The 13,497-nt window shown below is 45.9% G+C and overlaps 1 protein-coding gene across 11 annotated transcripts in view; it reads right to left on the reverse strand.

Annotated features, from left to right (window-relative positions):
• The window catches only part of TLN2 (talin 2), a 7,472,684-nt gene that overhangs the window by 3,800,717 nt on the left and 3,658,470 nt on the right, over window positions 1–13,497 (reverse strand). For all 11 annotated transcript variants that reach the window (XM_069624483.1, XM_069624482.1, XM_069624486.1 and 8 more), the window contains one exon: window positions 8,936–9,037. In XM_069624483.1, the coding sequence (XP_069480584.1) occupies window positions 8,936–9,037 (102 nt within the window). The remainder of the gene's footprint in view (window positions 1–8,935; window positions 9,038–13,497) is intronic.

The following is a 13,497-nucleotide window of genomic DNA, read 5'->3' on the forward strand; positions in this document are numbered from 1 at the left end:
TTCAGAATGGGACACAAGTAGTCTTTCTTCAGAACCAGAAAGTAAAGAGAATACAAACCCTTGCTTGTTCTGAAAGGGCACCAGCTCTTTAAGAAGCTAAAGGATCTCATCCATCAGGAGAGGGCCCAGAAGCAAAGAGGGGCTAGTTGGAGGATGGTTTGCACAGCGTTAAACAATGGGACGGCAATAACCCTGCCTCACAACCTGTAAAGCTCAAGCATCAGACATGGTGCAGTAATATTCCTCACTGAACAGGGAGCGCCTGATCCCCATTGGGGTACAATATTTGAAGACTTCATCACAGGGGCTTCATCATAGGGGCTTCATCCCTAGGGCTGTAGAGGGCACTGTAGAGGCAATGCTGCCCTCTGTCTGAGCTCCCAGACTCTACCCTGGCACAGGTGACGGAATGGCTGTTGCTTGCCTGAAGGCAACCAACTCCTGCTACAGTGAGCATAGGATAAGGGTTGAAACCCCTTTCACTTGCTGCAGGGGCTAAGGGCTGCTGAACAACTAAGCACAATGACTTTGCTATTGCTTTGGATGACAACTCCATACACATGTTTACTAGCCATGGCTACAAACATGTTGTGTTCATCAAATGGCATGTCCACGAGCTTCGCCTGAACGTCTGGAGTGAACCCTGAGGTCCTCATTCAGGAGTGCCTCCTGATGACTGAACTAGTGGCCATAGCATGCGCCACAGAGTTGGCCGAGTCATGATCTAACTGAAAAATCTGACGAGTCTCCTCTGTCAACCTGTACTAGGGCATTGAATCCCTCTGTTATGTCTCCCGCCTAGACATTTTTAGCCACCTCTGACGCCACAGCCCAGAGGCCAAAAGAAAATGTGGCTAAGGCATATGTGATGAATCTGATGACATCATCACTCCTTTCCCAGGATAGCCTCTCCCCATGTGGCATGGGGTTGGCAGCCACTACCTGATCCTAACCCGGGGGTTTGGGGGGGTGGGCGGCTATATGAGAGATGACCACATGGGGAGGTGACCCTCAGGGAATAACATGGCATCATTGAATGAAAGAACATACCCCCTTTCCCTTTTACGGATGTTCCCTCTGCACCTCAAGCTTTTATGACTTATTGTAAAAGTTTCCTCCCACTGCCCACAAAACCTGCTAAAGACCGCGTCCAGTATAATGTAGAAAGAAAACCTAGGAAAGCCTAACATTTCCATGTATATAAGAATAATGAGACGAGGAGGCTGAAGGGAGCAATGCAGATCCACGATGCTGAGACCTACAGAACGCGCTCTAATAGTTACGAGCGCTTGACAAGTGCCGGGAGATTTAAAAGGCAGAACCTGAATGAACACAGTGTGAGCTACCAGGGAAAGCCGCTTCTGACGGAGAGACTACTGAGCCGCTGTGAAGGAGTCTGTGGAGCCAACCGGCTTAAGGCAGGTGGAGGAAGGCTGCAGAAAATGGTGTGCTGCGCTGGGACTGCACCAGAGGCAGAAGGCAAGTCTGGTTGGCCCTCGCGGGAACCAGAGAACAGTGCCTCCGCACAGGAATATGCCAGGTAAACCCAAGACAATGTATGAAGTGAAGTTGGAGTGGAAACGAACCTGGCATGGGGGTACACAAGGTATCCTGTATAGCTGGAACTTATATCTAAAACTGTTTTGCAATACAAAGTGTTTTTTTTTATTAACCAAGAACCCTCCAAGAAAGTTTAGTGCCTTTTGGAGTTGTGAGAAATCTTGTTGAGCAACCTGGGGGAGAGAACCATCCCCTGGTACCGTGAACCGTATCCATTGGTAACCTTTTTGTTGCCATTGGGAACCTTTGTGTTGGAGTACATTTATATTTCTTTTGAACATCTGTGCACCTTTCAAGTCTAGAGGCATTACCCCTTTACACATTAGAGTTACTTTATAATGTGAGGGAAAGGATAGGATTTTGGACACAGGACAGTTTTGCTTTAGGCATCTTGACATTGGACAGACCTTTAGTTTTGGTTGAGGTAGGGAATTACCTCTTAGAAGTAAGGACCAGTGAGGCATTTTCCAAACCCTTATCATTTAATAAAAGCCTGTAACCAGAAACATGACTTCTCTGTGTCTGTGTCTCATTCCTGGCTCGTCACACACAAGACGCCATAACTGCCATCAAGGCAAGGCTGCCTGTGGTGAATAATTTCAGTACCCAAGTGTCCAACTTTTTTACTTTCCTTGTCATGGAGCAAGGAGGAGAATCATCATCTTTAGGACGGCTGTTGCAGCTTGAACCACTGAGCTTTCTGGGGTGGCATGGGTGGGAAAACTGCTGGATCAGGGGGTGCCAGGTAGTACCTCTTTGCCAAAGTCACAGTCCCCCGTAGTGACTGGTTTCACTCAGGCTTGCAAGACTGGGGCTTCCACTGCAGGTTGTAGGGTAGTTAGGTTTCTCTCTGAAGGCCTTTATCCATAATATCAGTCAACTCTAAACTTTACGTCTGGTGGGTACCAGCAAACCCATTGTATTCATCATCTTGACCATCACTTTCTGGAAAGAAGCATAAAACCTACCCAGAGTCTATGCTGGAAAGATGTGCAGCTCAGGTGAGGTTTTGAGGCTGCAAACCTCCTGTAGATTGGAGGCCAGATCCACGAACGCCTCCCCCTCACTGTAGAATACCTCTGGGAAACCTCTCTCCTCTCTGGGACAAAGTGGATCTAGGCCAAATGGCCTATGATCACCTTCATCGTCAAAGAATTCTAACATTTTCAACATGAATTGGTCTATAGGAAGCAGGGTATATTCTAGTGATGCTTTGAAGCTACTGGTGCAGTGGCGAGAGGGCCGGCACCGGGAGCTTGATACCTGAAGGAGCAGCATCAAGCCTCCATCCTTGGTCAGAGAACTTCAAAACTGGGGCTAGGGTGTAAGTGTGAGGTCACAGTCTTCTGAGGGGTCCTTGCTGGCTCCTTCAAGTGAGGTAGGCGCTGCTGTCTCAACTAGCACCAAGACCAAAGCCATCAGCGCTAGAGCATTGACAGAAATGTTGAGCATCTTTGACTAGAGGTTTTTCTATTCCTCTGGGATGGAGGACTGGGTCAGAAAGAGTACTTGTGTAGCAGAATCGTCAGAGGAGTCCGTGGAACGGTGACTCCTCTTTTTCGACAATGAAGAATTGCGCTTTGAAGAACCATTTTGGGGAGACGGACATCGATGGTGCTGCTTCTTGCCTTTCGAGGTTGGGGGATCTGACAACTTAGATGGAGTCCTTTTGTCATCTCTGTGGCAAAAGGTAAAGAGATTAGCAGCACAATCCATTAAAGCCTTTGGTGCATGGATTGACATAACCTGAAATACTGCATGCCCTGCACGTCCTCCAGCAAGTATAAACAAATCCAGTGGGTGTCGAAAGACAAACATTTCTCTCTCGAAATCCATGCCGGGCTTGAAGCTCAATGTCCCATTGGAGGGCATGACACAGTCAAAGCTAACATATAGCATAATTTTCAAAGCATAAACCATGAGCAGGAAAAATAAACTGAGATCATAGGGCACTGTGGCTTCATATATACCGGCCCCAACATCACATCCTGCGAAGGGCACATAGAAGCGAAGAGCGGAGAGAACACAGAGCCATGCGAAGCCCCTGGTAGGAAAAAGGGATCCGAATGCAGGTGCCGCTGGAGATATAATATCATAGATGAGGACTCCGTGGGAGGAAGGAATACATTGCAAGTGCTCTTGAAGAAATGGCAATGTATACAACATTGTCCTTTTCCCATTAAGTTTATGTTGGATCGAGGTTCACATATCGCAAAAAGAAGAGCTATGTTACATGGGCTTGGCTGTTTAAGCCCTCCACTCCTCCCTTTTCCCCCAATCCCACTGGTCTCATTCAGGGGTTCCTCTCCTCCTACCTCCCCATCCATCTCTGCTCTGTGGCCCTGCTCCTCCACTGCGTTCCCTGCTGGTTTCCTTTTTGATGTAGAGCGCCATGGTGAAGTGTAATGCACTAATGTGCATGACGCTTCTTTGTGCATCGCGATTCTCTGTGGCACTCTTCAGGCCGCAATCAGTTCATTTTGTTGTTATGAATATTAAATGTCTAAATATAATTTATAAAAACAACCTTTGCAAGTCCACTAACTTTGGCTTCTGCAAGGGTGCAGAAGAAGGACTCTGACACAAAGGTGGCATGCTTGGGGCTAAAGACTTATTAGGTAGAAAAGCAATAGAAAACCTATTCCTCAGAGGGGTTTCCCTGCCACAACTAAAGATCTAAGGTGACTGTCAGGATGTCTGTTAAATTAAAAGCGTCCACCGTCCTGTGTCAAGAAAACCCTACTCCTGGTCCTTACACTAAAGAATAACTTTGTAGTGTTCTGATACCAGGAGACTGTCTCCCTTCTCCTGGGTTATGGTTCAAGTCTCCATACCATGTTAACTTGGTGAGCCAGGAGAATGTCTCTCTTCTCCTGGCAGTCAGTCTCAAACAGTCTGGGGGAATGACTTCCTTCCCCAGGTCAAAAGGTTCCAAAGCAATATTCACTTTGTAGGCCAGGAGAATGTCTCCCCTCTCCTGGGATTCAGTCTCCAAATGCTTGGGGGAATGACTCCCTTCCCTAGCACACAAAGTTCAAAACAATATTTTTAAAAAAATCACTTTTTGGTGGGCCAGGAGAATGTCTCCCTTTTCCTGGCATTTGGTCTCAGTCTCAAACATTCTGGGGAATGACTCCCTTCCCCAGGCTGGTTGGGCCTTCATCCTGGTCGACGTTACCAGGAGAATGTCTCCCTTCTCCTGGTATTTGCAAAAACAATCTCTTACAACCGGGGGGAATGACTCCCTTCCCCTTTTCTTCTCCTCATTAGGTTGTCACACTTACAACACCCAGCTCTGAGTATTATGAGGGTCTTCGACACTGGTTTCTCTTCTTTGGTTGGGCCCACTTGGTTCACTTCTCTGCCAAGTACTACCACGATGAAGATGACTTGTATGACTCTCTTGATTCAGGTCCTCGATCCTTCCCTGGCAGCCAGTAGGCTTGTGTCTGCCATTGTGATGTGGGGCGTCCTTCTAGGGTATCTCATAATGTAAGTGACTTCAATTCAGCACTCCAACTAAGTCAATGCTTAGGAGGGGATGCCCAATGGAAGCCCTTATTTATATACTTTTATGTCAAAAGTTCTTTAAATCTGGATGATGAACCCTCTTATAACGCCCCTCTCTTTGGATCTCCCCGACCTCACTGAGCCAAGAAGTAGGTTTGTTTTGCAAATTAAAAGGTTTATTTGAATAATTAAACAATATATATATCACACTTTTATGAACAAATAATATTTGAATAGCACACTTATGAATATGGACGGTGATCAACAATGGATCCACCAGTGCCAAAATTGTCCCCTTCCCCTGTACTTGTACCAGGGCATAGTATCTTCCCTCCTTCTCAGCAAGGGGGCACAGATAATGCACATTTCTGGACAACTGGTGGGCTATTCTTTTGGTTTTGGACATGGAGAGAGAAGAGATTTGGGCAGAATTCTGTGGAGAGTCTTGGGAATCTGAAAGAAAAAGTTGGCAACTGGAGATAGGAGAAGTTTTCGGTTCCCCTGGTTCCGGTTTTGGGCCGCCCCCCCTTTTTGGATGCAGTCACCAGGATGGGTTTGAACCAGGAGATTTTGATGTTGTTGGTTCTGGGATGGGATGATGGGCGGCGCTAGCTCAGTCCCCACATCTACCCAGTCGGGATTTGAATCCTTTGGGACCCATTTTTCTTTGGGAGGAGTTCCCCCATCTCTGAAGGAGAAGATCCTTTTCCCAGGATCCTCTGAGGATCCCTCTGCCTCAAATTGGAAGATCTGTACCTCCTCCACAAACTGGGTCTGTTTGGGTCCTTTGTTTCTCCTACCTCCTCTCTGCTCCTTGGGTGGCATACTTTCAGGAGATTTTGTTTCCGGTTCCTGGGTTTCCAGGGGCTGTTTACAAGTGGGGAAGGAAGCTTCCTCCAAGGCTTTACACCCCCCCTTCCCCTTGTGCCTCCTCCCTGGGAACCGGTGGGTTGTCGGGGTGCTGCCCCCGTCATTGGTCTGGAGCACCAGGTCCAGAGTTCGGGGCATTCTGCGCTGGCATGCCCATCTGAGGGTTCTGCTGAGCCCTCAGCATGTGACCCAGATCCTGTGCCATATTTTGGACCTGGTGCTCTAACTGTGAAACCCGCTCAGGCTGATACGGGGTTCTGTTTTCTCCCCTGGGCTGATCCCAGGAAGGGTAGCTATCCCTTCTCTGGTAGTAGCCCAGGTTGGGAAGATTTGGGTACCCCTCCACCCTTGGCCTCCCCTCTCCCGGATTAGGTGGTCTGGGCTCAGGGAAGTGGGGAAAGAAGGATGGATGATTTTGGGGTTGGAAATTTTGTGGATACCTGGGGAAAAAGTTCTGCCCAGGATTTAGTGAATTTCTGCCCTCCTGGGGGAAGTTAAGAGGGAAGTTCCCTGGGTTAGGTGCTTGGTGGGACCCCCCCCTTGGGCTGGAGGAGTCCACACATAACCCAGGATGGGTCGGTTTCCCTTGTAGGGGATCAGCGTGTCATGAGGTGTCATCATGATGCTACCATTTACCCTCTAGGGAATAAACTCCCCTTTGCTTTTACTTAGAAAATCCATTTTTCATAACAAACATATTTTCAAGGTGCACAACTTGTTCATAATACATATACACAGCACAGATTGATTAAGGCACATTCTTGTCCAACTCTGACCTTCCTAAGAGCTTTAGTTCAGAAATGACAACTTATTTGCGCTTTTGGTGGGTTTCCCAATGTTGGTTCTGCACCAACTTTTACACATGCATGCAGCTCCTCTCTGGGCATATTACTGTAAGTTCTTATGTTCATAGCAAAAACACTGCAGCTAAAATATTCATAAATTATGGGGTTTGGTCTCAGAACATCACACGGCATCCAGCTTAGTCTTAAATTGTGGTTGAATTTGTCATTTTAAGAATCCCAAAGTTTCATATTTTTGTCAGCTTGGTAAAATTTGTTATACACAATTTTATAAAACATTTATTTGCTGTCAATTCAATTCACATATCAGTCTGGTCCGCCCCTAGAGCCGGCTTGACTCAGAGGTCACATGTCCTGTTTCTCCCAGAGCAGTTGTTGACAAGTCACACCCAAATCAGCATATTCTTTTCATCCCAAAGAATCCATTGTCTTGACTGAGAGCAACATGCCAGGGTGCCTTGGCTAGTTCCTGTTCACACCAGTTTGTCAATCTCTTGGCCAATGACAGAAGGAAGCTTATTTTGCCCAGGGAAAAGGTGTGGAATCTGTTTGATCCCAGTGTGGGACTCTGCAACCAATGTCTACAAATTGTCTCTTCTTACAATATAACCCACATTTTTAATACATACATTTAACAATTGCTTCCTTCAAGTCATTTCAAAATATAGTTTTACATTGTCTCCACCCCTCAGCAAGTCTTTCTTTGGCATAGTTTGGGGTTCCCTGTTCAACTTTTACAAAGAAATGGTTTAAAACGACGGCTTCTGGTAGTGGTGAGTACCGGTATTGCACCCATTTTTGACAGCTGTCTTTTCATCAGTATCTTTAAAATAGGATTTTGCTTGATAGCATATGATTCTTGCTGACAGTGTATTGATGTGTATTCTTGCAGCAGAGTAATGTGGAACACCCAACAAAGAGGTTGGATCTTTTAGGTGATTTTGTGAGCCATGATTTTAGCAATTTTTGACAATCGCAAAAATATTTTTTTGGAAGCTAGCTCTGTTTCTTTTGCAATCAGCATTGCTATTTCCAAGTGGTTTCAGGCTGCTTTGTGGGTAGCCCAATGGTGGTTTTAGGCATTGATCTCCTGTGCTCACTAATATAGGAAAAGTGGATGGCCGCCTATTTTTCAGGTTGTCACCCGAGGGGCAGCACCGTTCCCCCGGCGTCTGGCTCTCACTGGCTCTTTGAAACTGTCTTACTTCCCACTGATAGCCTCAGCTTGCTCGCCCTTGGGTTTCTTCTGTACATGGGAACGCTCCTGCACGCTTACCGAAGACTCGGCTTGGTGGCCCGCCGGCGTCCTCCCGAACCTTACACCCTGGGTCTCGCAGACCCGTTTGAAGCTCCCGCCTCCTTCACGCTTGATGGCTACAGCCTATTTATTTGACATAGGAGACAACCCCTTCTCTATTTATATACTTGGTTGCAGTTTCTAACAATCAGAGTCCTTTGTTGGTTTCCCCTGGGTAATCCTTGGATCTTCACAGGGCCTCCTCATCTTAGTACCCACATGGTTAATACTCCAGTTGTTCTTCTTCGCATCAGTACTGACCATTGCCATAAGAGGTTCTGCTTTACAGTAATAGACCGTCTTAGAGTCAAAGCAATGATTAGAACAAGACAAAGTGGCTAAATGAGGTAGAAACGTGATGTTTCTTGGTATGCTACCCCATAGGTAGTCATCCTTCTCCCTAGGAGGAGAAGTGACGACATGTAGTGAATCGTCACACTTCCCAGAATAATACTTGAGCAAAAGAAACTCCAATCACTAGCTATCACCCAAAGGGCAGGCCACATTACAAACTTCCAACACCAAGCACATGAAAGCCAACACCTTTCTTGCAAAGGGGTCACATTTTTGACTCCTTATTTGAGAGAAACGAATGTGACACCTAGCACTTTGCTTAAGCAAAACCTCCAGGCTCTTTGGTGTGTGGTGAGCCTTCAGGAAACAAGAATTAATTGACACAGGTGAATGGATTCTGGCAGACTTCTTACCACTAGCTTGAGAGAACAACATGTTTTCTAAAATAGCAATGGCTGGCTCAGTGAATGCTTCACTCAACAGCAACAAAGGTTTTGAATCTTTTGCTTTATGCTCTTACATTGTTTTGAGCATGATTGCTTTAACTTATGTCCTCTTCGGTTGAAAAAACACAACAAATTAATATCTGAAAGCTATGTACCTTGTGCCCGAGCTGGGATGCCTCTCCTCGGGCTGCTGTAGCTGTAGGATCAACGAGATGTCCAATTTCCTGAACCACAGATGTCAGTTGCTCCTGCAGTGCCTAGGGAACACAAATATCAAATCACTAAATGACACGAACAGGAGCCAAATGTCATGCAGACCTAGTTGTAACTAGTGCATTTAATTCTTTTAAAAGTTAAATATTGAGAGAATGGGGTGTTATGTTCTGAGAGACTATAATGTAGAATTGCATACTATTGATATTAGGGAACAAATGCAATGCTTCTTATTTATACTTATTTTAACTTGATGAGAACGAAAACGTAGGAATTATTCTATTACTGTTTGTGCTCCTGATACCATTAATTTATTGGCATGCTTACCCGGTTAAACTACTAGCATTCACATTACCTGGCTGTCAAACAAAAACTACCCACGAAAATAATCCAATCATGTCATCTAAACACTGTGATGTAAAATCAACAAGTGGCCGCAAACAGAAAGGAAAAAGAGTGCCTTGAATATAATGTAGCAATCGCCCCCGCTTAGGAGGTGCACAGGTCGGGTAATGGCCTGCCAGTCCAAGTCTAGTTAGGCCTTAGCAAAGCCAGGGCATAGGCAAGGCCTCGGTCATTACCAGTTCTGTATGCCACCCTAAACAGGAGTGAGTGCTATTCACACCGCGGGATTACATCTGGGTTCCAAATAGTTTTAACTTTATTTTTAAACAAGGGATAGGCTCCATTCGTATTGCGCGTGCCCAATTTCACGTAAAAAAGAAAAAGATGGCCACTGACATATTAAATAGAAAAGGGACTTAGACCCTTTTTTATTTTGGCAGCGGCTGCAGGCATTGTGGAGTAGTGGGACCAGAGCATAAAGTTTTGGTCCAGCAGGTAAGTGGGGAGGGAGTGGGTGATGGGTGCAGGATATCTTGGGAGGGGCAGGGGATAGGGTGGGGGTGTGCAGAGGCAACAGAGAGAGGCTCATTCAAGATGTAGACACCCAGGGAAGGGGCTTGGGTAGCTGCAAAATGTGGGTGGTACACTGTTCTCACTCGAATTTCCAGCAACCTGATAGTCTGACCGCCCTTCCCTGGGTGAGAAAATATAGACCACTGTTGTATGCAAATGCCAATTGTCAATTTGTTTATTTTTCAAAGTTAGTCAGATCAGTCAATGAAATCCACATAGGAGATTATAAAGCATGTTTACTCTAATTCGCCTACCCCAACTTCATGAATCAGCATCCCCCCAAACCCAGTTTACTTTGATTCCCACAATCTGAGGGCCTTATCTAAGATACCTGGGTTAATTGCTGAACACTAGGGCAATCAAAATTTCTGCTCGCAAAGCAAAAAGTGGAATCCACCTCTGCCCGTTCTGCAATATTAGCATTATGGTTCAGCCACCACTGAAATTTTGTCCAGTTTCGCGCAGAGCATGGTGTTTCGTTCCCATGCTTTTTTCGTGAAGCACACTGAGAAGCTTTACATGGGTCTTTTTTTTAAATGAATGCTAGTTTCGTGCAGCGACATAATAAACTTTGAGCATATTTGTCCAAACCGTGTCAGTTTCGTGATAGGTTTGCGCAGCAACATGACAAACTTTGTGTGGGTCTTTATTCTATCTGTGCTAGTTTCGTGACACAAGAAACTTTGTGTATGTCTTTTTTTTCAATACGCACTAGTTTAGCGCAGTGACATGTGAACATTTGTGTGGTTCTTTTTTGATACATGATAGTTTTGTGCAGTAGCACGAGAAACTTTGCACGGATTTCCTGATTCGTGCTAGATTTGTGGAGCGACACGAGTCATTTCACACAGGCCTATTTTCGATCCATGTTGGTTTACTGTTGCAGCATGGTTTTCTGAACCATGCTTGGTTTGCGCAACAGTATGAGAAACTTTGTGCCGCTCTTTTCAATTTCTGCTAGGTTTGCGCAGCTACATGAGAAACTTTGTACAACATTTTGTTTGATTCGTACTAGCTTTGGGCAGCGGCATGAGAAACTCTGAGTTGCTCTTTTCGATCCGTACTAGGTTCGGGCAAAGGCATGAGAAACTTTGTGCCGCTGTTTTTCATCATCAAGTTTATTCGGATTTGCATATACAAAACAATCCATAAAACCATTACAAAATACAAAAAGGAAAAAAAAATAAATGCATACAATTATGTCACAATAAAAACATACCAGCTTAAGACCACAGCAGACCCAACAAACAGAAAAAATTATGAGTTCATTTCATTAGTCAATATATAAAAACTCTTTATCAGAGCGCCATGTTGAGCAATCGTTTCCTGTGACAAGGTGCTATTTTTCAGTACAAAAGTAACGACCAACCCACTTGTGGTGAGTTTGCCCATAGCAGGAAGGTTAGAGCTGGCCTATGTTGTAAAACGCCTATGTCCCTTAGTAATGGTTGTAGGAGCTGTTTTCTCGCCTGTGCATATGCAGGGCAAAAGAGAATCAGGTGTGCTAGGTCCTCGTATGAAGCTTTGCATATTGGGTAGGATCTGTCTGCACCCGTCCCGGCCCATGCTGCCACCGCAGCCTTTGGCGGATGCAGTTGAACCTTGCCCTGTATACGAGAATGCGATTCTTGTGAAATTCTGTCCATAGTAAATAGCGCTGAACACCCGGGGACATGATGGTCATCAGTCCTCAATTCTTTGACTTCATGATTTCTGTACTTTCTTTGTCCAGGTACACAGACTCATAGAGACAAGCAGTCCATCAATTAATTTCTTCCCTGGAGAGCATGCTACTGGGTGGATACAGATGTGTGCAATTTATCCCCCTCAGCTGTTTTCTGATGTAGGCCAGCCACAGGATCTTATCTCCCGCGTCCTTGACTATCAAAAGGGTGATCAATTCATGGGTAAGGGATGCCCTATCTTTTCCCCATAGCCTAAGCCGGTGTAGTGCCGGCTGCAGGGAGATCATGTGGCTGATTGATGTGCAATCCAATTCCGCGAGTACAACAAAATTCGGAGCCGAAGTTGGCAGTCCCAACAGGTTTTTCAGATATTGGTTCTCCAGCGTCTGGACAGCAGTGGCATTGGAGTGACCCCACAGCTCCATCCCAAATTTAGCAACAAAGCCGCTGTTCCCTTATACAACTGAAGAAAAGGGGCTCTTGGCTTTGCTTTGAACATGGACATGGCCCTAGAGATCACACCCAGAGCCTGATTAAACTACAGGACCTGTTTATTTACGTGGTCCATGGCTCCCATGTTAGGGTAAAATCTAACACCCAGATAATCAAAATGGTCAACCCTGGAGAGAACAATATTCCTACAATACATGGCCCTGGAATTAATCCTTTGTCTCCCCTCCCAGCAGGACATCACTGCAGACTTAGCTGCGTTTGCCATCTGGTCCACGCCCTCCATGAAGACGGCATATTGCGAAATAAGGGCCTGCAAGTCCCCTGGGGTATGGGCCATTAGTACAGAGTCATCCACATACACCAAGACGGGTAGGGGCCGGCCACCCAACTTTGGGACATCAGGGGCGGGCTTTAATAGGTGCTTGTAGTGACCATTTATATATAAGCAGAATAGAAGGGGTGCCAGCACACATCCCTGGTGCACCCCCAGTTCAACTTTGAAGGAGCTTGTGCAACGCCCATTGACACCACTCCTCACACAGGCTTGTGTGGTACCATGCAACCTTGCCATAAGGTCCACCAGTGCCCCCGGACAATTCATTGACCCGAGCATACCCCACCCTTGCACGATTGACTTTGTCAAATGCCATGCTCAAGTCCATGAATGCCAGATATATGCGCTCCTCCTTCAGATAAAGTGAGTGTGCCGGTACCAAATAGAGATGTAATGCCTGTTCTGCTGTACCTACCCCTGGCCTAAATCCTAACTGGACCTCAGAGAGAACTCAACTACTCACAACCCAGTCCTCCAGTCGGGCCAGTATGGTGCAACACAATATTTAAAAAAAAGTATCCAGGAGTGAAATTGGTCTGTACAAAGGAGGGGAAGCCCAAGATCCCTTTTTGTAAATAGGCTGAATTACCGCCATGGACCATGAAGGTGGAATAGACCCCCCTCCCCACACATATAGCATTGAACCATTGGGTGCGCACTGGTGCCCAGAGATCTGGATCCATAAGAAATAGGTCTGCCAGGATATTATCCGGGCCGGGAGCTTGATTGCATCATTGGTAGCCAATGGCCTACTTTACCTTCTGAAACCGATGAAGCGGATGAAACTGATAAAGCGGATTGAACGGTTGAAGCAGATGGAACAACTGCTATGTACCTGTATCCCCATGTTACCCTATCCATCCTGTCGTTTTATATACGTATGTACGCCCGCTGTTCTTCTCTTGTGCCAGGCCGCAAGCGCTTCGCCGATAAACCACCATATCACACTACTACCCTTACTCTCTCCTATACACCATCATTCAACTAGAACACAGCTATGCTATGACACATTCGGCCTAGCTGTTCTCATACTAACATGAGCCCACGAACACCTCATCATCCTAATAAAACACAGCTAACTGAGCACATTAGAGCTAGCTTAGACGTCTCCTCA

The sequence above is a fragment of the Ambystoma mexicanum genome, chromosome 11, assembly GCF_040938575.1.
Source record: "Ambystoma mexicanum isolate Mex_15411 chromosome 11, UKY_AmexF1_1, whole genome shotgun sequence".
Lineage (NCBI taxonomy): Eukaryota > Metazoa > Chordata > Amphibia > Caudata > Ambystomatidae > Ambystoma > Ambystoma mexicanum.